Genomic DNA, 22,080 nt, shown 5'->3' with positions numbered 1-22,080 from the left:
CGACCCACTAAGAAAAAGTCGCAACATTACTTAAATTATATATGCGAGTACACTGTTCTGCCAATCCTCTCAGGCCATTTATTAAAGCCTCGATGCGGACAACCCGCATACAAAAAAAAAAATCCACAAACTTTCTTCTTATTTCTCCTTGTTTATTTCTAAAACTGAAAGATCTTCAGATGAGCTAGCTTTAGGCTTTGGTATATTAACAAGGAACTACGAACCAAACTGAGCACGTTTTGCTAGACGAATTATACGCTTCGAGCTTTCTTGATGTGTGTTCTATCCGCAGAGCCAACATTGACTCGGATCATGACTTTAAAGCATTCGTCTCTGTGCGCTTAGTAAGTAATAAATAGGTATTTTAAAAGGTGTATCCTCATCTCTTCAAAACATCTTTTAGTCTACAATGTGCCGTATTCTAAATTGTTCTTTTAGGAGGCTGGTTGAATATTGGAATCTCTTCATGTTATACCATCCCTGTAACTTAGTAGCCTGTCGCAGACCTGCAGAGCTATGCCAGTTAATATCGCTCATTGCGTTGCGTTCTTTGCTGAGATCATCTTCATCAGTAACTATTAAGAACTACGCCTAGGTAGAGCTCGTTGTCATTTGGACTGACGGCTTCCATCTCTCTTGCGAGGCAGTGGGCCAACCCTAGGGGTTAAATGCTACCAAAGGGGCTAAATTTTTCAAGGCATGCTTTTATTCTGCAAAAAGAAATACGAGCACGAAATAAACAAATAAGTTTCTGAACACCGCTTGGCTTTCGCTTAGTATTTGATGTCCTCATTCCGGTAATTTCTATGTAAATTTATCTCCGCTTACATATACTTAGATGGTGTAAACTTCCGGACTTCCGGGAACTTGGGTTTGAAGATCCCTGCAAATGCAGGGTACTAACCTAAAGGAGTCTCTCGAAGAAGAAAAGCTTTGCGTTACTTTATTACATAGCTTCACTTTAAACATTTTATCAGATGACATATTTCCCTGGTGGTTTCTAGCGCCCAAAGAGCGCAGCGCCCATCCGACTAACTACTGGTTGACTGCCCTCTCTTCTTTTCTTTTATAAAGGTGCCTAAGATAGCTTGTTCCGATTCCACTATTCCTCTGACTAGAGCTTTATGCAGTTGCGCGGCTGGTGGAGTATACCTTCACAGTAGCTTCTGAAGGGGAATGAAATTAAGACCTCGTGAATTAACGCTGCCTTCTTACTTCTTTGGTGACCTAATTTAATTTCTTTATCGCGACCTAATTTCACTTTTCTAAATGAATACTGCCCGCGAGGCCTAATTTTTTATTATTTTTTTTTGATTGCGGTCTTAGTACACGCAGCCATAACTCATGGAGCCAGTTGTGAAACACGTAGCAGCAGGTGGTAGCGAGTTTTTACATACCATGAGTTCTGAAGTATCTGCCTTCAAAAATAATTGTGAATGTTTCTTTATTTTTTATAAATTTTCAACACAAACGCATCGTTCAGTTACAAATATTTTTATTTATTTAAGTACAAAAAATCAGTAAATTCTAAATGCATTTTTTACAAAATTCTAAATTAAATTACTTTTATTACATTATTGTTTAAAAAATATTAAACATATATTTATATATATATATTTTTTTGTATTAAGGTAAAATATTAATAATTTTTTTTTAAACTTAATGTAAAAAAGATTTTCTTTTAAACTATACACCCTTTGTATTACATTTTAGTAAATGAAAAAACTAGCACTAAATATCCAATATTAACTATTACCTTTTTTTAATTCTCGGTTTTCTTTAAAATCTGCTTACCTACTTTTATTAAATTTAAAAAATGCACATTTTGCAACGTTATTTAAATTTAGCTAAAGAAGATACTAAAATTACCACATACAGTTAACGAAATTACCTAAGAAATACGTAAAATTACTACAATATTTATATTTGTAATTTGAAAAAAAAAAAAAATAGTTTTTTCTATTATTTTTCTATTAATTTTTAATGTTACATAAATTTAAATTTCTTCTTGAAATTGCAATATTTCTTCAATCTTGGGGAAGAGTAGCTAGATTAAAAGTTTTTTTTTTAATAAAAATAAACCTGATTTTCTCTCTTAACTAAAGGTTGTTATTCAAAAATTGTCAGCCGTTACAAAGGCGACAAGTATGACGGCTAACAACTATTGAACAAGAACATATTGATCTGCCTAATCTAAAAACTATGATAAAAATGCTAGATACTTTCAATTACATTCAACTAAATTTCTACAAATTTTACCAAATTTATGTCGTTACATTTTCCAGCTCTCAGTATCTTGCACACTCTTAGAAATTTTCTTCCTTCAATTTAAGACTTATCGTCCTTTAATTCCTTGCACATTTTCCAAGACCTGCTCTTCCCTTTGTTATTTGTTTCCTCCCTTAATTTTTTCCTTGACTTCATTTCACTTTTACCTGCAGTCCACCTTTGACAATCGCCTCCGCTGGCGGAAATCTTCTCGCCTGACTAATGTCGCTCTTCCTTCGTATGCCTGCAAAAAATCCGCCATCCACACCCAGCCCGCCGCTTCGTCGTGGCCCCGACACAGCACTCGGCCTTCTCGACGTTGTCGGCACTGCTTCTGTTACAGCTTCCACTGGCTCTGCTATGCCCGTCAACTCGCTAACAGTTTCCGGCACAACTTCAACCTGACCATCACCCGCCGTCCCCAACTCAAAGCCTAGTGGCATCGCCTCTGCTACAGCTATAGGCAATTGGTCGTTGCTGCGCGCCTCAACAGACTCTTCCGGCGTTGGCCTGTAAGTGCGTATGCCCGAGTTGGAGCGTACTGGCAGCAATGTCACCAACTGTGGTGCCGTTTCCGTTGTGGTGTCCGCCGCAAACTGTGATGACTTCAACATTTCCTCGTATTTATTTGGATCAATGACCTCAACTTCAGCCTCACCCACCACCGGTATGGCTGCACCGATGCCCTCCGAAGATGTGTCCTCCATGAAGCTGGACATGGGTTTGATGAATGGCTCTCGTCGCTGCAGCGGAAGTTCAATGAAATCTTCTTCTGTCGTTGCTGTTAGCATTGGTGGTGGCAATGGCGCTTTTGTGGTTGTTGTTGTCGTTGGCGTTGTCATTGCAGTGGGGTGGGCTGGCCTCGTTCTCAATGCCGGCACAGTCGGTGGTGTGTTTGTCGTTGTCGTTGTCGACGTCGACGTCGTGGTTGTGGTTGTGGTTATTCTTCTGGTTGTCGTCCACGGCATTTTGGTTGCGGCTGCTGGTACTGCAGTTATTGTGCCTCTTCTAGTTGTGGGCATCCAATACACTGTTGTTGTTGGTCTATCTCTAATAGCCATTGGTGGTGTTGTGGTTGTTGCTGTGCCTGTGCCTGTGCCTGTGGTTGGCAACTTTGTTCGACTTTCATTCATTACTTGCGGATGTTTGAGTTTATTCTGTGAGAATGGCGGCACTTTTGTCGGCACAATGGGTGTAATGCCCAACTTGGATGCAAGCGTATCGAAGATGAGCGAAATATCTTGTATATTGGTTGCATTGTTTATGCGTGTCTTGATGTCATCCAACGTAAAGTTATCCTCCGAAGTGCCACTGCCCACATCTTCAGATATCCATGCCTGGAGCGTTTTGTTGAATACCTTACGCATGTTGCCTGTGTGACCGAAGCTATTGGCCGATGAACTATTCATAAATTCCCATTTCGTTTGTGATGGGAAGAGACTTGAGTCGTCCAGTATTGTGGGTGGCTTTTGATTGTATGATGGTCGTATTCGATGCCAATTTGATGCCGGCGGTGTGTAGGTCGTGGTCGACAGCACTGCTGGTGTGCTGCTAGTGCTGGTGGTAGTCGGTGGAGTCGTTGTGGGTGTTGGTCGACCAGTTATGTTATTCTCGATATTTCGAGTTTGATTCTTAGCTTGATTGCGCTTCAAAATTAGTTCTTTAATATTCAGGAAAGTCGGCTTAGCTGTGGTTGAAACTTCTGTCACAATTTCCTCAACTGGCTTCTCCACCACTTGCACAATCTCCGACTCCTGCTCTGCCGTTGAGTCTGACTCTGCTGTGGACTCTGACTCCGTAGTCGCTACCACCTCATCTTCTTCTACTACTTTGCTGTCGGACTCCGGTTCTATTTCCTTGTTATTCTCGTCAGGTTCCACGCGTGATTCGATAGGTGACTCAGTGGGTGCATCGGTAGCTGACTCATTAGGTTCTTCAGGTTCTTCAACCACTTTCGTCACATTGCGTGTTTCGTCTTTGGGTATTTTCAGCAAGCCCATGAAAAATTCGCCAATCGTGTCAGCCAGTTCAGAGTTTGCACTCGATTCGATGCGATTAATATTTGGTGTGCTGTACTTTGGTCTATACGTTGTAGTTGTAACACTGTGTACTAGAGTCTTCTCGGTCAACTCCGGTATTTCGGTCTCCCCATCACTGGGTTCCACACCCACGTTGGGTTTTGACTTCTGCTCTCCGCTTGCCTGCTCTAATTCGTGCTTCTTCATGATAACACCACCGCCAAGATGCTCGAACTTCTCACCGTTTTCGACCGGTACATTCTCCATATCCGGTATAAGCGGCTTGAAAGGTGGTATAACTACATCGTCAATCAATGGCACCGGCAGTGGATGTGGCTTCACATGCGCACCCGCGCCCAGCCGCTCAATGTCCTCTGTACCTGGCATAAAAACTGGATTGCCGAAACTATGATAGAATAGCATGTCTTGCGGATTCGGCGCTTCTGCGCTCATTTCGGGTTTTCGTACAGCAGTACCAAAGAAACCGGGCGCATACGGATTGAAGGCTGGTGGGGTCGGTGGTGAAGGATTTTCCGGTATGAAAGGCAATTCGATCTCATCGATGCGGCGCGTAGGCATGTCGGGCCGAAAGGCTGGCGCAAGTGATGCCACCGGCATCGGCTTGTCTACACCAGTCAGCGTTTTTGTGGGATATGCAGGTGGTGGACCTGGTAATAGTTCAGGTACTTCACGATGTATCGGACGCCATGGCTGTGTGTCAAGCACTGGTATGGAAGTGAAAAGGTTTGCATCCAACTTGGGCACCGTCAAAGCCATGGACGGTGTGGTCATTGTTGGTAAAGTGAATGGTTGTTTAGGCGCAAAAGCGGTTGGTGGCGGAAATGTGATTTGTTTGATAGTCGTAGTTGGGGCTGTGGTAGTTGTTGTTGTTGACGTAGTGGTCGTACTACTACTTGGTGGCAGTGTGGTTGTGGTTGTGGTTGTGATGGGTGCCGAAGTGCTTGAAGTGCTGGTGCTTGTGGTCGACCTTCGAGTTGTAGCCGTAGTTCTGGTCGATGTGGACGTAGTTTTCGTTGTTGCTTTAGAAGTGGTTGTAGTCGCTTTAGTGGTGCTCGTTGCTCTAGTGGTGCTTGTAGATGTTGCGCCCAACGTCGTCATTGTTTGCTGATGCTGTGGTATAATTGTCGTCATCTTCTCAATGGATGGTTTCTTTGGCTTGACGCGCAATGCAAACGGTGTAACAGCTTTGGGTGCCAAACTTGTGTAAGCTTTCGTAGGCATAGTAGCCTTCTTGCGCGAGATATCAGCATCGGTTTTGGTGATTTCGAAAGAACCTTCAAAGGAACCTTGTATAACTGGCGCATTTTCTACATCCACTTCCGGTTCATCGTCCGCCGAGTGAGGACGGTGTGTGGTACGCGTTTTCACTGTAGTGGCGGGTTTAGAAAGTAGCGATGGCGTATTCGGTTTCTTTATAAGACGTTTCTCGAGCTGCGACTGGCTGGTGGGTTGCTGCATCTGGAAGTAAAGGAATTTAATTAAAAATTTTAGGGAAATTTCAAATCAAAACTACACACAGCATCCTTGAAGAGCGATGCCGAACGCACAACCGACTCGTCCAGTATACGTTTTATCTCCACCGAGTCGGCGTCTATGCGCAAAGAGCGATATAACGATTTAGTAGCTGTTGTTTCCAGAAATAGTGACTCTTTGATGTAGTCTTCGACGCTATGGATATTTCTGTAATAATTAGGAGATTAAAATTCAAGTATCTTCTTTTTTTTTTAATTTAACTGCTTCAAACTCACTGTGGCAACTTTCTCACATCCAGGAAAGTGCGAAAAAACACCTTTATCAGCGGTCCCTCACCAAAGCCCCACGTATCCACGCGCAATGGCTGCAAGCCATTATCCATTAGTGAGCGTTCAACGAAACGTTTGTAAAATTCGATTTTCTGCTTATAAGTCGTCGTGTGATTATACTTTAGGCCCGTCGAAAAGAGGTCACCCTTCGCAATGCGAAATGAACCCTCGAATCCAAGCACAGCTAGAATAGAGAGAGAGAGAGAGCCAATATTAAATTTTGTTTCTAAAACAAACTTTTCTACAATTCACCGCACTTACGATCTTCCAAATTCGCTTTCACCGAGCTAAAGTAGAATGCCAATCCGGCTATTGAGATCACGGCGAGTAACACAATAAACACTGCTGTTGTCAGTATAATGGAGAATGAACGCGGCTTCTGGTAGTGTGTATGCGTTTTGGCGGAGAATGTTGAGGGCGCTATATTACGTCCATCACGCCATATGCCCCACGCATTATAGCCGTACTGACTATTCAAACTGTGCTCGTTCGTGTATGAAGGCTGCTTGTTCATATGATAGTAGGCGCCGAGTGTAGAACGGCGACCTAGTGTGTTTTGGTAGGTGTAATCGTTGGACTGTAAAAGAAGAGAAAATGTTTGAAATTATTGAATGAATACACATACAAAATTAGGTAGGCAGATACTTAGGCTACAAGCAGAAATTAAATAAAACTACAATCCATAATATATATTTTTACTATTTCTGTATCTTTTCGGGTAATACAAAACGGTGTAAGTGGTAGCATAGTTTTAAAGTAGATCTCGAGCATCAATACTCAAAGTGTAGGCTTCAATTTTCCAAAAATGTACGTTAAAAATTCAGAAGTGCTTTTTTATAGAGCAGAATCCATAACTAATTACTTGCTAATGGAGAGCAAACTTGGCGAGCTCAATGATATTGTATTGTAATGGGTTGTAATCTCCAAACATAATTTTTGACAAAGTTTTTTCCTCCGCTAGGTAGGTTTTCGGAATGTCAACGTCTTGTTAAGCTTAGGGGCGACTCCCCGGTTGTTCTGAGACTCTGATGGATGAATTTAAAGAGAGGAGAATTAGTTGAGTTGGGTTGAGTGGGCATGTGAGTAGGTAATTGATGTCGTGGGAGGAGCCTTCATATTCCTAGTCAAGTATCAGTTTAGCTTGCTGCAATATCCAGACCGCAATTGGGCCAGCGTTACGCGAATCGCTCTCGGCAATTGAAGATCACTTTTGTCCACAGTAGGTGATTTAACTCTAATGTCAGCATTAACCGGACGGGAGTTAGTGTAGTTGGTGACAGGTTGTCGGTTTTGTTTCCTTTTATTCATTTAGGATTTCGAGGATCCTTTGTTGGTCATAATTTGTTGTTGTACTGAGGAATGATTTTTTAGTTGTTTAAAAAGAGAAATGGAGAAGGAATCGATTTTCTACGACAAACTCCAGCTCAGGTCGCGCTGAATCCTTTGAATAGGAAAGATGAAAGTGATTCTTCAAAACACCTTAGAGTCATGATGTGAGATTTATTAGTTACTTTAAAGCTTTAGCCACTGATGCAGTTGGGAAGCATCATTCTGCTTGTAGCTCGAACCCAGGCAAGTGCTTTTAAGTATTTCCATTGTCTATGCAGTATCTTAAAAGTGACACTTTTGTGGTGGTAGGCCAAAAAAGGCATGAGTACCAGGTAATCATGAAATGTAATGTCTGAACATCTGTGTGCGACTTGACAAAACAATTCCATATATGTATATGTATGTTTGTATGTTATATTCATTAATTTTTGATTACAATGTGCCTTTGTATTTTTGGTTTGTGGCAGATTTAATAAAGCTGGATTGCCCCTGAAGATGCTAAAAATGTTTTAGCGAAACGTTGAGCCAGAAAGTGGAATAATGTAGTTTTATTCGCACTAAAAACATAGATCAGACTAGCCTGGTAACATAATATTTAATAAAACATTAGGTGATTCAGTAACATACATAAGTAGGTTAGATTAGAAATTATGCATATATTTTATTAATTTTTTCGAGGTCATTAAACGATTTTTTACATATAACCACTTCGGGAATAGTTCAGGTCTACTTCAGGTTCGTTTCGTGCATAGTTTTTAACTCTCCCGTACTAGTTCCAAATTTTGGCCTGAAGTAGTCCTGAAGTGGGTCTGAAGAAGTCGCGAACTTGTCCCGAAGGGTAATGGTCCCTTACTAGTCCCAAAATGGTCGCGAACTAGGCGCGAAATGTTTCTGAAATAGTACTGAACTAGTCCCGAAATTGTGCTGAAATAGTGAATAGTCCTGAACCGGACCGGAAATGATCCTGAACCAGGCCCGAAATGAACACGAATCACTTGCGAAACAGTCCTGAGCTAATCTGAAATGGTACAGAACTAATCCCAAAATGGTTCTGAAATAGTCGTGAACTTGTCCCGAAACGGTCTCTTATTAGTCCGAAAATGGTCGCTAAATAGTCCTGCTCTAGTTCTGAACTATTTCCAAAATGGTACCGAAATATTCCTGAAGTAGTCGTGAACTTGTCCCGAAATGGTTCTAAAATAGTCGTGAACTTGTCCCGAAATGATATCGAACAAGTGTTAAAACGGCCCCGTAGAGGTCCCTTAATAGTCGCAGAATTGTCGTAAAATAGTCCTGCCCTAGTATTGAATTATTCCCAAAATGATTCCGAAATATTTCTGAAATAGTCAAGAACTTGCCTCGAAATTTTTCCCGACTTATCGATGAACAAGTCTCGAAACCCTGTGAACCCTCTCCTAAAGTGGTTCTGAAATAGTCGTAAACCAGTCTAGAAACTAGTTCCAAAATTTTCCTAAACTATTCGGTTAACTAGTCCCGAAATGAACCTAAAATAGCCCTAAACTAGTCCAGAAATGTTCATTTGTGCACACAAGAAGCAATTACAAATTTTCGGCTGGGTTAACGCAAATTTTACCCCAGAGCTAAGATGTTTACACATCAAGATTTAAAAAACCGCCAGATCTTTCATTTATTTATTTGTTATATATTCCTTAAAGGAATTATGTATTTCGAGAATCTCAAAAAGTGGAAAGTGATGAAGCTGGAGGAAAATAATAAGAAGTTTCATATGAAATCAATTTCTCGCAAATATTCATACGATCATGCATAAACGTATATGCACGCGCAGATTCTTGCAACATTCGTTACGCTGAAAAGTGATTATCAGATACCAGTTATGCAGCAACGCCTAGGCAATTAAAGGTTTGCAAGCAGCAAGCTTTAAGTGAGTGGCTATATACGAGCACACAGCTGTCGCCCAACGCGGCTAGGCCCAATATATCCTACTATTGCGGTGCGGCGGCCGCTCTGCTATCACACACACACACACACACTGGCGCACAGGCAGACAGACAACTAGCCAATTTGTAATCCGACACATGCCAATGCCAGCCAACTGATTAACAATTAACCAGTTTTCGTCTGGCAGAATATTATGCCCCCGCGGGAAAGAGATACATACACATCCACACAACTACATACATACGTATGCTTGATAAGATAGTGACGGCAGGCAGTAACAAAAATAACTAGACGAATATACGTATACACTGCGTTGCATAATTATAAGACCGCCACATATTAACAAGTTTTGATTATTGATTTTTATATAATTTAATTTCAATTACTTTCCTATAAAAATATAGTTTATTCTATAATAAACCCCATACAAATCCACACTTCAAACTTTTCACCAAAATTAAATTTTTTTTTTAATTTTTGGAAAACTTTTGTATATGCACTTTTATAGCCCATTCAATTTTAGTACATACAATAAAAAGCGTGTTTGAAGTGGCTACAAAATATCGTTGATTTTTGGTTTTTTTTTTTTTTGTTGACGGTGTCACTCATTTGCTTTTATACAAAATATGTTCGAACAATTTGTTTATAAGGTAGAAAATGAACATAACCGTCAACAAAAAAAAATAGCTAAAATCAAATTAAAAAAAACTACAATTCTGTAAAAAAAATTTTTTAATTTTTGCACAAAGTTTGAAATGAAATACAAAGTATGTTCGAAAATTTTCTTTTTAAGGAAGAAAATTAACAACACCGTCAACAAAAAATGCAAAAATCAAATAAAAAAAAAACTTAAAAAAAATTACTTAATTTTTGCACAAATTTTAAAATGTGGATTAGTATGGTTTTTGTTATAGAATGAACTATATTTTTATAAGAAAATAATTGAAATAAATAATTTAAAAACAAATAGTCAAACCTTTTTTTTATGTGGAGGTGTTATAGTTATGCAACGCAGTCTATACGTATGCATTATCCTGTATATAGATTTTGTATTGTTGGAATACATCATAGCCTGCCAATTGACTGCAATGGAACGCATAAGGCCCCAAAACACTATTAAATAGCTACGAGTGCGCTGCTGACTAGTTATTTGATAGACACTACCAACTAATTTGGCAGAATTGTAATTATAGAAATTTGCTTATAACCACTTGACGTGCACGCGTGCGCGCATATATGTTGTGGAGTCGTATATACACTTGTACATACTACATATGCATAGTAAGGCATTCAAATAATTTCAAGTGCAGCGACTGCCACTCAGAATCCTTAACTCATGCGCTAAATTGGTTCTGCGTGTACATGTGTATGTAGTTGTGTGTGGCTTTGAAGCTATAATGAAAAGGATTTCATTGAACTTACCGACAGCTGCTGGAGAAGTGCAGCTAACGCTAACATTAAAATTATCAGTCGTTAATGGTGCTGCCATTAAAACAAATTACTTGTTTCTAACTACCAGCTAAATTTACTATACATTCATACAGACATACATAGGAAAACACATACACACATGCATATGGAAATCTGTAATGCTTTTCTGTAGTAAGCAAATGCAACAGTTTCCTGCATTTAATGGAATTTAATACTTTGTAATACTTAGCAGCACTTTGGAGCGCCCTCAAGTGTAAAAGCATGAAATTCATGAGCACAAATACACACGCATGTGCGTTCACACACATACAGAGATGCTGAAACATACCCTGCAGGGAAACCGCGTACTAGTGAATCAAATTTCTAGTTTCGTACTAGATCCTTATTACCAAAAAAGAACCAGTCCAATTGTAACTAGATCCCCACCTGTTCAAAATCAGCGAAATGTGGTACTTTTAAAAAACTATTTTATTTCACCTTTTCCATTAGAAATCTATATCTAAGGTGACGAATTTAGAACTAGTTCGGATCAAGGGATACAGCGGTGGCTTATTACATTACATTACATAGATATGTGTTTGGTGGCTTTTTCGTTCAAATACGTTTCCATTCTGCACTTCGCAGATGCTTTTTCATAGTTTGGTAATACAAAACAAAAATTTGTTTGAACATTTTAAAATCATGGGATCTTCTAGAATCTAACCAATAACAGCAAGCACCTCTGTAAACTCAGCTACAGCCAAAGGTATGTAAAAGTACATTTCTTACAATCACTCAAACAAATTTCATTTCAAATTGAAAACAAATTTCTTTGAAAATAATTTAAATCGCACACACGTCGTCGATTTTAGAACTGGTTCAGAACTATAGAATTCAGAACTAGTTCGGAACTACAGGTAAAGGGATGCAGCGTGGGGCAATTGACACTTTCTAGAACATCGCCATGTTAAATTCGCCAGTTGTTTGCATGCAAAAGAGATTTATCGCGAACCAGTACTGGGTCTAAATGTACTAGAAGCGTGCTAGTTCAGAACCTGAGATTTTCCCCACAGGGTACGTGTACTTACTCAGTTATTATAGCGCGTTCGCTGTTTATGATGCCAGCAACATAAGTGCGGCGATAATAGCTTCCTCTTTTTGTTGTGGAAAGAATGTACTTAGTATGAGCTGGATGCGCGCTCAAGGCTATAGTGGAGTATGTATTTGTTTTAATTATTTATAATACACCAATAGTGTAAGTACATGCTTCGATAGTTATATCTACTTATCCCAGCCAACCCTGTTTCATAGCTTGACTCAATTAAATCGTTTTTATTGTTGGCGTCATGCCGCATATTGTGGCAGCATGCCTGCTAGACTACATCCAAATGCAAAACTGCCGAAAATGTAGTCATCAGGGTGCGTTATACTGAAATTCGGCATCGTAGTGAAAAAAATTGTATTAAAAACAAAGTTTTTTTAAGAGCTTTTGATTTAAAAATTTAATAAAAATTCAAAACACGCCAAGCAAACTTTTTCTTATCAACACAGAAAATAGAGAAATTCATTCCTTTAATCGATGAAAACATAGAGAATTCAAGGCTCGAAAATAGCTTTTCGGCGGTGAAAATTACGAGACTTTCGAGGTTTTTTAAGCTTGTATCCAGTTTGAGGGAATATGTATCTCTAATATAGTCTTAGTTTATGTTAACAAAATATTTTGAACAAAATTTATTTTTAGATTTTCTAGAAAATTTTAACTGATATAATTTTTTTATTAGAAACGGTGTCTCGTTTTCAAAAAAACACTCGTTCATTTTTTTTTTAATGTGTATGTACATACCTGTATTTTTTTACTAAAAGTTTTTGTGATGTTCTTTCCTTTTGCAATAAATTTTAAAATGAAAATATAGTCCTATAGGTATTTTTAGCACAAAATTGTCAAAACCCAATTTTGTATTTACTTCTGTAGATATATCTACATATGTATGTACATAATACAAATGAAAATTTTAACTAAAAAAATTTTTTTTTATCACGGCTTCAATAAAATAATTCCACATAACTAATACAATTTCACTGTTCAAATTTTGTAATATTTTATTGTTTTTGATGTTTAACTACAGCATGTTTCCACTTGTATTACATTTAAAAAAAATACAAATTCTTATGAAATATTTTTAGAAAAATTCTGCTGAAATCTAGTTTTGTATAAAAATCTGTATGTTAGTGAATTTTTTTTTGATATGATAGATAAAAATTACAAAAAAAATTGCAGATGCGTAAAACATTATTATCAAACTGGATGTGAGTACTTTGTTAGTCCACATTTGTAGCGGAAATATTTATGTGACGAGGTCAAATATTGTACGTGCATACTTAAATTGCTAAAATTTTCGGAAATCTTGAAAGTCGAATCCCAAATAAAAAGGTTTTTTTTTATAAGCGTAAAATTGTTCTTAAGAGTACATAAAAAAATTCTGTATAGTTTTCGAAAAGTGTGTCGATATTTTATTTAATATTTAGGTTAAAAACATGCATAGATATTCGTGTACCTATTAAACATACATTTTCGGATGAAAATTTATCGATAGAAATATGTATAGATCTGTTTTATTTATCCATTTATTTATCGGTATCCTTTTCAGAAAGTTATGGATTAAGTACCGATAGCACTTAGTGTTAGTATTTTTCGATATCATAATCGGTATATTTATCAATTTATTTTTCGATATACATATCTATAGGATCTTTGTTAGAAGATTTTTAGATTCCGAGATATTTGCAGTGTTTTTTGATGCCGTTATTGATGTTATTATCGATATGGTTATCAATATATTATTATCGATATATCTATTACAATATTTATTGGTATAACTATGGTAATAATTATCGGTTTTGATATATTTCCAATATATGTATTTTTTTATGCTATTCTTGATGTTGTTATCGATATCGTTAGATATCATTATATGTTTCGATATATGTGCATATAATAATATTTACCGACTATATTATCGATATGTTCATCGACATATTAATTCGGATCTTTATCGGTATCGATTTTTTATTTTATATATCGTTTTTGGGATTTTGGGACATCCGAAAGGCCCCAGACTTTTGATCGAGCGGAGCTATAGAGTAAATTTCAATTTAAAAAACTGTAAACTTGCTTATTAATTTAAAGTCGATACTCTTAAGTCCATAACTTGCACCGCTCACGATTATCCGTTTTATCTGTTTGTGTGATTTTTTGCACACACAATCCTTTTATACACATATTTCGAGTGAATAAATGTGTCTACCGCTTTAGCAGAGCTAAGTTATTTCAAGTGTTTGTTTTTAAATGCCGCAACATTTCTACTGTCTGCGGCTTAAATATCTGCCTGTTTTTAGCCACCGCTTGTCTACAAGCATCGAAAGTGATTACGTTTTTCCTACATATGTACATATATTCATTTCTTTATGTACTATAGTCGCATATCCAACTGCTTACATATCTCACAGTAACCATCTTATCTACTTCAACGCTCTTAGCTGAAGAGCAAATACAGAACTACTCTCTTACCCAACACCCAGCACACCGCGCACCTTTTAATGGTTGTCGGCAGCTTTTACTAAGTAGTATTACCCGTACTTGAAGCAACACCAAAGTCTTTTTATCCACACTTCACATATTCTTGCTGCTTTCGCTCTCCTTGTTTTTTGTTGCTTTAGTTCATTGAACTGTTTGCTGGGCTGCTAGCCAGCCAGTCAGCCGTCAGATTTATCACCCGAGCAGCTATCAATAGTTCTTTCTACCAATCCCTCAACTATGTACATACCTGTACGCATAGCCAACTAACTTGGCTATCCATCTAAGAACTTTTTTTTATGTTGCACTATGTGTATATTTGTAAGCGTGTTCATATGCGCCAAGCGCGCGTTTGCGTCTATTTTTACCCCGTCGACCATTCTGCGGCCACTACATTTTGCCTTATCTACATTTAGCAAATATCGATAGTTTTGTTCTTATTGCTTTTCTTATTTGTCTTGCTTTTGTAGTATGAGCATTTCTTCTGCATAGCTTTTGCATTTTTTAAGCCTCTTCACTTCTTTTGTTGTTACCGCATTGTATGCCCCTTACCGCATATTACTTACATATTGTACATATGATTGTGTGTAGATATGTATGTTTGTTCGGACGATGCAAGTTTTTATGTTGCATGCTGTAATGTTTACTTCCCTTTTTTAGCATTTTTCACACAATTTTTTTTTCCCCTACGAAAATTTTCCGTCATTTTTTTACCTACTGGTAATGAAACGCTGTCACCCCACCAGCGATTGTTTAGTTGGATTTTTTGTTGATATTTGTTTTATTTACGTGTTTCCATTTGTTCGCTTGTTTTCTTTTGTCTGTTGTCAGCGTCGAGAATTGTATGACTTTATTGTTGTTTTCCACTTTTTATGTTTCTTTAATCTTTCTTTTGGTTTTCATTTTCTAACAATATTTACAACTGTATGCCTACACCGGCATCATATCCAATCAGTACGAATGTGTAAACATTTACGCTGGCTTAGTGTTGCAGTAAGGATATGGACATTTATCTCTATTTAAGTGTGGCAAATAACTAGAGGTGGATATACCAACATGTTAACATCACTAGATTGCCAGTGACTGTGCTAATGGATATACTTTTCCGAGAAAATAAATTTACTTGATGCAATATTTTATTAGAAAATATTTGTTTTCTTGGTATATCTACGATAAGATAATGAAATTGCCGAAAAAAAACTAAACGCTTAACCATTAGCTCCTAAAAATTAGAACTCTGGAGGAATTGCAGCACAATGTTTTGAATGTCTTTAAAAATTACATCGTCCTTATCTGTATCAAAAACTTTACAAGGAAAATACAATTTCCTTTGGTTTAATCCAGCCACCACAAATAACTTGTCTTTACTACTTCATCAGTGCATAAATTTCGTCTGAGTTTAAGCTCAGTTTTATGATGTATTTTGGAACGAGCTTCCGCCATTCCACAATACACCAGGTACTTCCATTTGTACCAGCAAATTCCTAATTAGTAAGAATTTATCCACTATTTGCAGAGGTAAGGTGGAAGTCGGAAAACACAGGCCATATTTTTGTATACATTCGGCCGCCTTAAAGTGCCAAGACACAGAATTAATTCTCGCTCTTACTAAGCAAGAAATTCGCCGGTAGTCCTAATGTGTCGCTGGAACAATTTCTCTAAAATCTCTCAGTATTTAAGTTGAAAAGGAAATACCTTTTTATGACATCCCCTCTTCCACAACCCGGCCCTTGTTAGACGCAGGGCTCAAAGTCTTTACAAATACATACTACTTCAAAGGACTTTATGATCACGGATCTTTAGATATTAGACTGACGAAGTTCGTTCTTAACACGAACTGGTTGATAGGGGTTTAGAAAATCCCGAGAAGAAATCAAAGTCCCAGTGTCTGTTGGAACGATGCGCAGAGGCTGTATTTGTATGACAGGATAAATGACATTAGTCAAATACGTTTTAAACCCCCTTAAATGAAATGCCCAAACGGCGTCATTAAAGGCGTCAGAATTGTTAGATAGTACATGCCGCGCCTTTTTTGTGGGAAAGCAGATTTAAATTAATTCAACCTAGATTGGAAGTATGCGATGTTTTCGAGAGGCTGAACTAAGCTTTGAAAGGTCCATGCGACAGCAAATATCGGTACTTTCTCTTCAAGCACTCCAAGTTGGATTACAAAGATAGAGACACTTGTCGAAAACACACGCGTTGTGCTGAGCACCACTAGCACAACAAGCGGAAAAAATATGCACTATGGAATCGCTGAACACTGTTGGTCTTCCACTGGTCAAGAGAGATTATTTATTTGATATCAACTTTGATATTATAAAATGTTTTTAGCAAACATCTTTTGGCCATTGACTTTTCAGAGTCGTCACTGTAGCGACCTCCAATTCTAGTTAGAACTCTACTCAATGAGGCTCCACGTGTTTTTTTATTAGTTGGTCATTCATTACAGATAGACACTATATTTTAGGCCTCACAAAACTTTCTTTCCTTTTATTTTTTCACTTAGAGCCGGTTTCTCAATATCTGGTTAACACTAACTGCAAGTTAAGCATCGTTATCGATGTGCTCGACTTGATAACATATACCAGCGAGCCGATAACGATGTTTAACCTGTAGTTGATGTTAACCAGACATTGAGTAACCGGCCCTAAGTTTCCCTTTCTATTGCTAATTCCATTATCAGGTAACTCAGGCGGTAGTCATTGGTAGCATAATATCACAAAGAGAATATGTTTTAAGAGAGTTTTAGCGCGCTCTTAATGGAAAAGAGCATGTTTTTATCATTGAAAAGAGTATCATTGCTCGAGTAAATATTAAGTGACGCAAATTCTCTGACATACTCGTAGCTCAGTAGTAACAATAGAACGCTGATGAAAAATAAAGCAGGCGATGTCAACAACCTTAACGTTGATCTGTTTACCATTTTTTCAATAAATTTAAGAAAAAAAAAATTTGAATAGCAAATACGCGCTTTATTTATGAGCTTTATATAATTCGGAGAATTCTTTTTCTGAACTCAAAAAAAGATTGTTTCATTTAAAAAAGGTTTGGCTAAGCTTTTTATAAATCAAATATATTCTACGTTGACAAAACTGATGTGAATTATGAATAAGAGTATACAGATAAATTTAATTATATAATTAAAGCAGCTTAATAAAAATTAAAAAAGAACCTGACGAGCAAGGGGCAAGAGGTGGTTGCAAGTACTTAGATGCAACTGCTAATGGGCTGCAGCTGATCTGTAAAAATCGTAGAGCTTCCTCCTCAAACCGTCTCCAGGCGAAATACATACTTGACGGTAGCACTAGGAAGGGAACTATAAATAACGGTAGGAGGTTTAGTTTGGGGTAAAATCTCACAGTAACGCTGTTATTTCGATTTTTCCTTCTCATAAAACAAGAAACAGAAATTGATTAGCAACACAGCAGAACCTGTAAACTGCCTGCTTACTTGCTTGCAACTAGAGATGGGCGCGGGATATTGGGACCCGCGGGGTTCATGGTACTGATTTCCAATTAGTCGGGAGAGTGGTATCGGGAAATTTCGTTCCCGACACTCCCGATAAAACGGCAACCTCCGCGAAATTCAGAAAATCTTCCTTAAAAGCAATGTATTAAATATGAATTTTTTATTTTTTATTGCGACGAAAACGCACAGCAAAGCAACACAAAATAATCGGAAGACGCCACACATGCGAATTTTTGTTAGTGATAGATTCCGAGACCCACTGGACCCGCGGTACCCGGATGTGCGGTATCGGGTTTAAATAGCTAGTCCCGTGCTCATCTCTACTTGCAACCATGGATGTTCTAAGTAAGTGAGCAAAGCGGGCTTGCGCAATTAGATCCAACAATTTAGCTATTAAGTTAACGAGATTTTGATTTTAAGGCAAAGTGCTGAGAAAGTAGCGAATTTGAAGAAAATTTCCTGGTGTAAATAAACAGTGGCAAAGATATAAATAGGGAAGAGACATTTTAGCATTATTTGCTATTTCCCTTACAACTGTTAAATGTTTATTTTTTTTTTTTAATGAAAGTATAGCTCGTTATCTAGAAAAACATATAAGCCAAACTTCAAACTTTGTCGAAAAATTAGCAAAATTCGCCAAAGTTTCATCACAGTTTTGAGCTTTTTAATTAGATTTTCTTAGAAATATTCCCAGTACGCAGTTTTGTAGCCCATTCAATCTAAGTGTAATAAAGTGCAAGTTTAAAGGCGCTGGAACATACTGTAGATTTTTGGCAATTTTTTGTGTGGAAGGTGTTGCTCATTTTCTCTATATATTAAAATTGTCTAACACACTTTGTATGGAAGAAAATGTGCCAACAAAAAGTTTACAAAAACTAACAGTAAATCCCCGCTGCTTTAAACTCACATTTTATTACACCAAAATTTAATGGGCTACAAAACTCTATACTCAAAAATAAACCAGATTAAAAAGTTTCTAAAAAAGTTTGTTAAAAAATAAAACAAATTTTTAAACAAAAGAAAATAGTAAAAACTTACTAAAATGTATCTTCCTTATTTACATTCTCACCAGCGTACATAAATGCATGCCCTACAATCCTTTCTGGTTGAGAAATTATTCACGAGTGACCCCTTAAAAGCTTTTGCATACAAGCGTAAGATATTCCATGTAATTTAAGGCCTAAACAGTTGTCATATTTGATCTAGATCAATATACTTTCGGTATTGTTATCGAAATTTATCATCGCTGCCAATACATTTATCGATATCACTGCGTAATAATTTATCGAAATCATGACTGATACATTCATAAATATTTATTTCAATATACAAATAGTTATCGATATATTTTTGGTATACTTTTTGATATATATGTTTATCGAAATCATTATCGGTATATGTATGTTTTTTTTTCACTGCTAAAATTGCCACCGACGTATTCTTATAACAAAACCTAGTTTTTGTGGAAATTGCTATTTGGGTATTAAATAAAGTCTACGATATGCATATGCACTTTTTTCACCATTGTCATCTCACAATTTTCGCGCATAAAATGTGTCATACAGCTGACTGTCATTTACAATAATATTGCATTCATACAGTTAGAAAACCAAAAAGCGAGCAGCACTCACATTGCTGAACTGTCAAACGAACTTTTATTAATTTTCTTACCAACCCGCGCGCAACTCACACATACTTCTCACTTCTGCAGCCACGCACCCGCTCCTCGTGAACTTTTGTGAAGATGGCAGCATTTGGGGTATAACATTTTTTCAAAAACTTACAACTGTATGAAGAATATAACAAAAAAAAAAAATGTGTCATAAACGTGTGTATTTTGACAGCAATTCAACTGCATTGCGTTGCTCGCTTTTTTGGGATTTCTTGGTTTTTTTTTTTGTATTATCTTTTTTTTCCTCATTTTGTTGGTACTTCTCATTTCACTTGCACACCACTCAGCCACACCAAACACTTTTGAGCCACAATGTCACTTTTGACGCTGCGATTTGCTTATGCAGCTCAGCGTTCAGCACAGCTCAAGAGTGTGACGCTCATTTTTTTTTTATGGACGGCCATCAAAAAGTGGAGTAACAGCACCAACAACAACAGCGACACTTGGAAAGTCCTATAAAAACTTGTTGAGTTTTTACATAAGAGTGTCGAGTGTAACGGAAGCTAGCTCTAGCTAAGAGGAGTTGGCGTCACAGCAGGAAGGAAAGACAAATACATGCGAGAATACATATGTATCTACATATGTGGCAGAAGAAAGCAATACACATTTGCCTTTTTAGTGGCACATGCAACAAAATGTTGCAGCAGCGCTGGCAAACAACATTTTTATGACGCATTGAATGCATGTGGAGCAGGGCGTGTAAAAGAAAAAAAACGAACGGCATTGTAGTTGCATGAAAAGAAGTGAGCGAAAAGAAGCTGAGGGCTTCACATGCACACACATTCACGTACACACATTTATACGGACAATTTAAATGCAATGTATGCATGCGCAGCAGTTTATGCCTTCTTCTTCTGTTACTTCGTTGCTTTTGTTGTGTCTGTTGCAAGCAAAAGTTGACATATCGTTGACATATGAAAAATCGCTTTTCCGTCGGTGTCACAAGCACACACACACACACACACGAACGCCTAAGCATACCCAGCACCCGCACTCGAAATGTAGTAACACTTGCAAGTAATACGGCTGTTTGTGTGTGATCTCAAACGCGCCACATGCAGCCGAAGTTGATGGAGCAAGCAAGAAAAAAAAAACGAGTACAACAACAAAAGCTACAATAGTTTCAGCATCAATTGCTGCTTGTAACTGCTACACGCCACAAAATTTTTAGCAGCCAGCAAGTGGCATGAGTGGTACGCTCACATACGCACGCACCTAGCGAATGCATAAGCGTGTATGCATTTGTTTATCGCATTTGCTTGATGAAAAGAAGCAGAAGAAAAAAAAAAACGTGTCAATAAAAGAAAACCTCAGCACTCGACATTTGTCGTATGCTGGCAGTCTTTTTCAATTTGCTGTTTTGCCTCTTAAACTACAATATTTGCTTGGTTTTTTATTTCTTATCAATTGCGGTAGATGTTGAAAAAATAAACAGCTTGCAGATATAGAAAGATAGTGAAAATAGTAAAATACGAAACAAACCGGAAAAAATCTTACTTACCATTTGCAATGACAAATTGTGACTTTTTTGCTCGAATCTTCGCATTAATAGTTGCAACACATGCAATTACATGCATATGTGTGCACTCATTTCCATACATACATACATACACACATACATACTTAGGTATGTATATAACTGCTAGAAAATGTTTCTAAATATAGGGTGATTCAAGAGTGATGCAGATCTTTTAATTGTATAACGACCACAATAATAATAATCACTTTTGAACGCACCTGTTTCACGCACCTATTCAACTGTGTCAGGTAGTATTTTTTTGTTCCTACGATAAGTTTAAAAAAATTGACTTATGACCGCCTAGATCGGCCAAATACCCCTATGTGCAGCGCTTGAAATTCAACCACTAAAGTTGTGGAGTTGAGGTAAGTTGAGGTGAGGTGAGTTGAGTTAAAGTGAAGTTAACTAAAGCGAAGTGAGTTCAGGGGAGGTTAGTTTTGATAAGTTAAGGTGAATTAGGTTTAGTTGAGCTGAGGTGAGATGATTTGAGTTGAGGTGAGTGGAGGTTAAATAATATTAGTTGGGGTGGAGTTGAGTTGAGTTAAGGTGGAGTGAAGCGAACTGTAGTGAAGTGAGTTCATCTGAGGTGAGTTTTGATAAGTTAAGGGGAATTATGGTGAGCTGAGCCAAGGTGAGGTGAGTTGAGTTGAGGCGAAATAAGGTGAGTGGAGGTTAAATAACATTTGTTGGGGTGGGTTGAGTTGAGTTAAGGTGAAATGAAGCGATCTGAACTGAAGTGAGTTCCTCTGAGGTGAGTTTTGATAATTTAAGGTGAATTAGGGTGAGATAAGCTGAGGTGAGATAAGGTGAGCTGAGGTGAGGTGAGTTGAGTTGAGGTGAAATAACATTAGTTGGTGTGAGTTGAGCTGAGGTCAATTGAGTTGAGATAAAATAAGATGATTTGGGGGGAGGTGAGTTGAAGTGAACTCACAGCAGTTTATGTGAGGTTCGTTGATGTCAGATGAGGAAAGTTGAGAACATTTGAAGTGATGAGTTAAGATTAAATGCGTTGAACAACATAACATAAAATATCATAACATAACATATCATAACATAACATATCATAACATAACATA

At 37.5% G+C, this 22,080-nt stretch overlaps 1 protein-coding gene across 1 annotated transcript in view; it reads right to left on the bottom strand.

Annotated features, from left to right (window-relative positions):
* Nucleotides 1-1,701: 1,701 nt before the first annotated feature.
* Nucleotides 1,702-22,080, bottom strand: part of LOC118735562 (mucin-2) — a 59,107-nt gene continuing 38,728 nt past the window's right edge. The window contains exons 2-5 of the mRNA XM_036465371.1: nucleotides 6,371-6,686; nucleotides 6,056-6,293; nucleotides 5,825-5,987; nucleotides 1,702-5,765 (exon numbers count right to left, since the gene is read on the bottom strand). Of these exons, the coding sequence (XP_036321264.1) occupies nucleotides 2,421-5,765; nucleotides 5,825-5,987; nucleotides 6,056-6,293; nucleotides 6,371-6,686 (4,062 nt within the window). The 3' untranslated portion in view covers nucleotides 1,702-2,420. The remainder of the gene's footprint in view (nucleotides 5,766-5,824; nucleotides 5,988-6,055; nucleotides 6,294-6,370; nucleotides 6,687-22,080) is intronic.

The sequence above is a fragment of the Rhagoletis pomonella genome, unplaced genomic scaffold, assembly GCF_013731165.1.
Source record: "Rhagoletis pomonella isolate Grant_MI unplaced genomic scaffold, Rhpom_1.0 Rhpom_scaffold_00003, whole genome shotgun sequence".
Taxonomy (NCBI): Eukaryota; Metazoa; Arthropoda; class Insecta; order Diptera; family Tephritidae; genus Rhagoletis; species Rhagoletis pomonella.
Note: the sequence above shows the minus strand (reverse complement) of the source record. Positions and strands in the feature narration are given on the sequence as shown.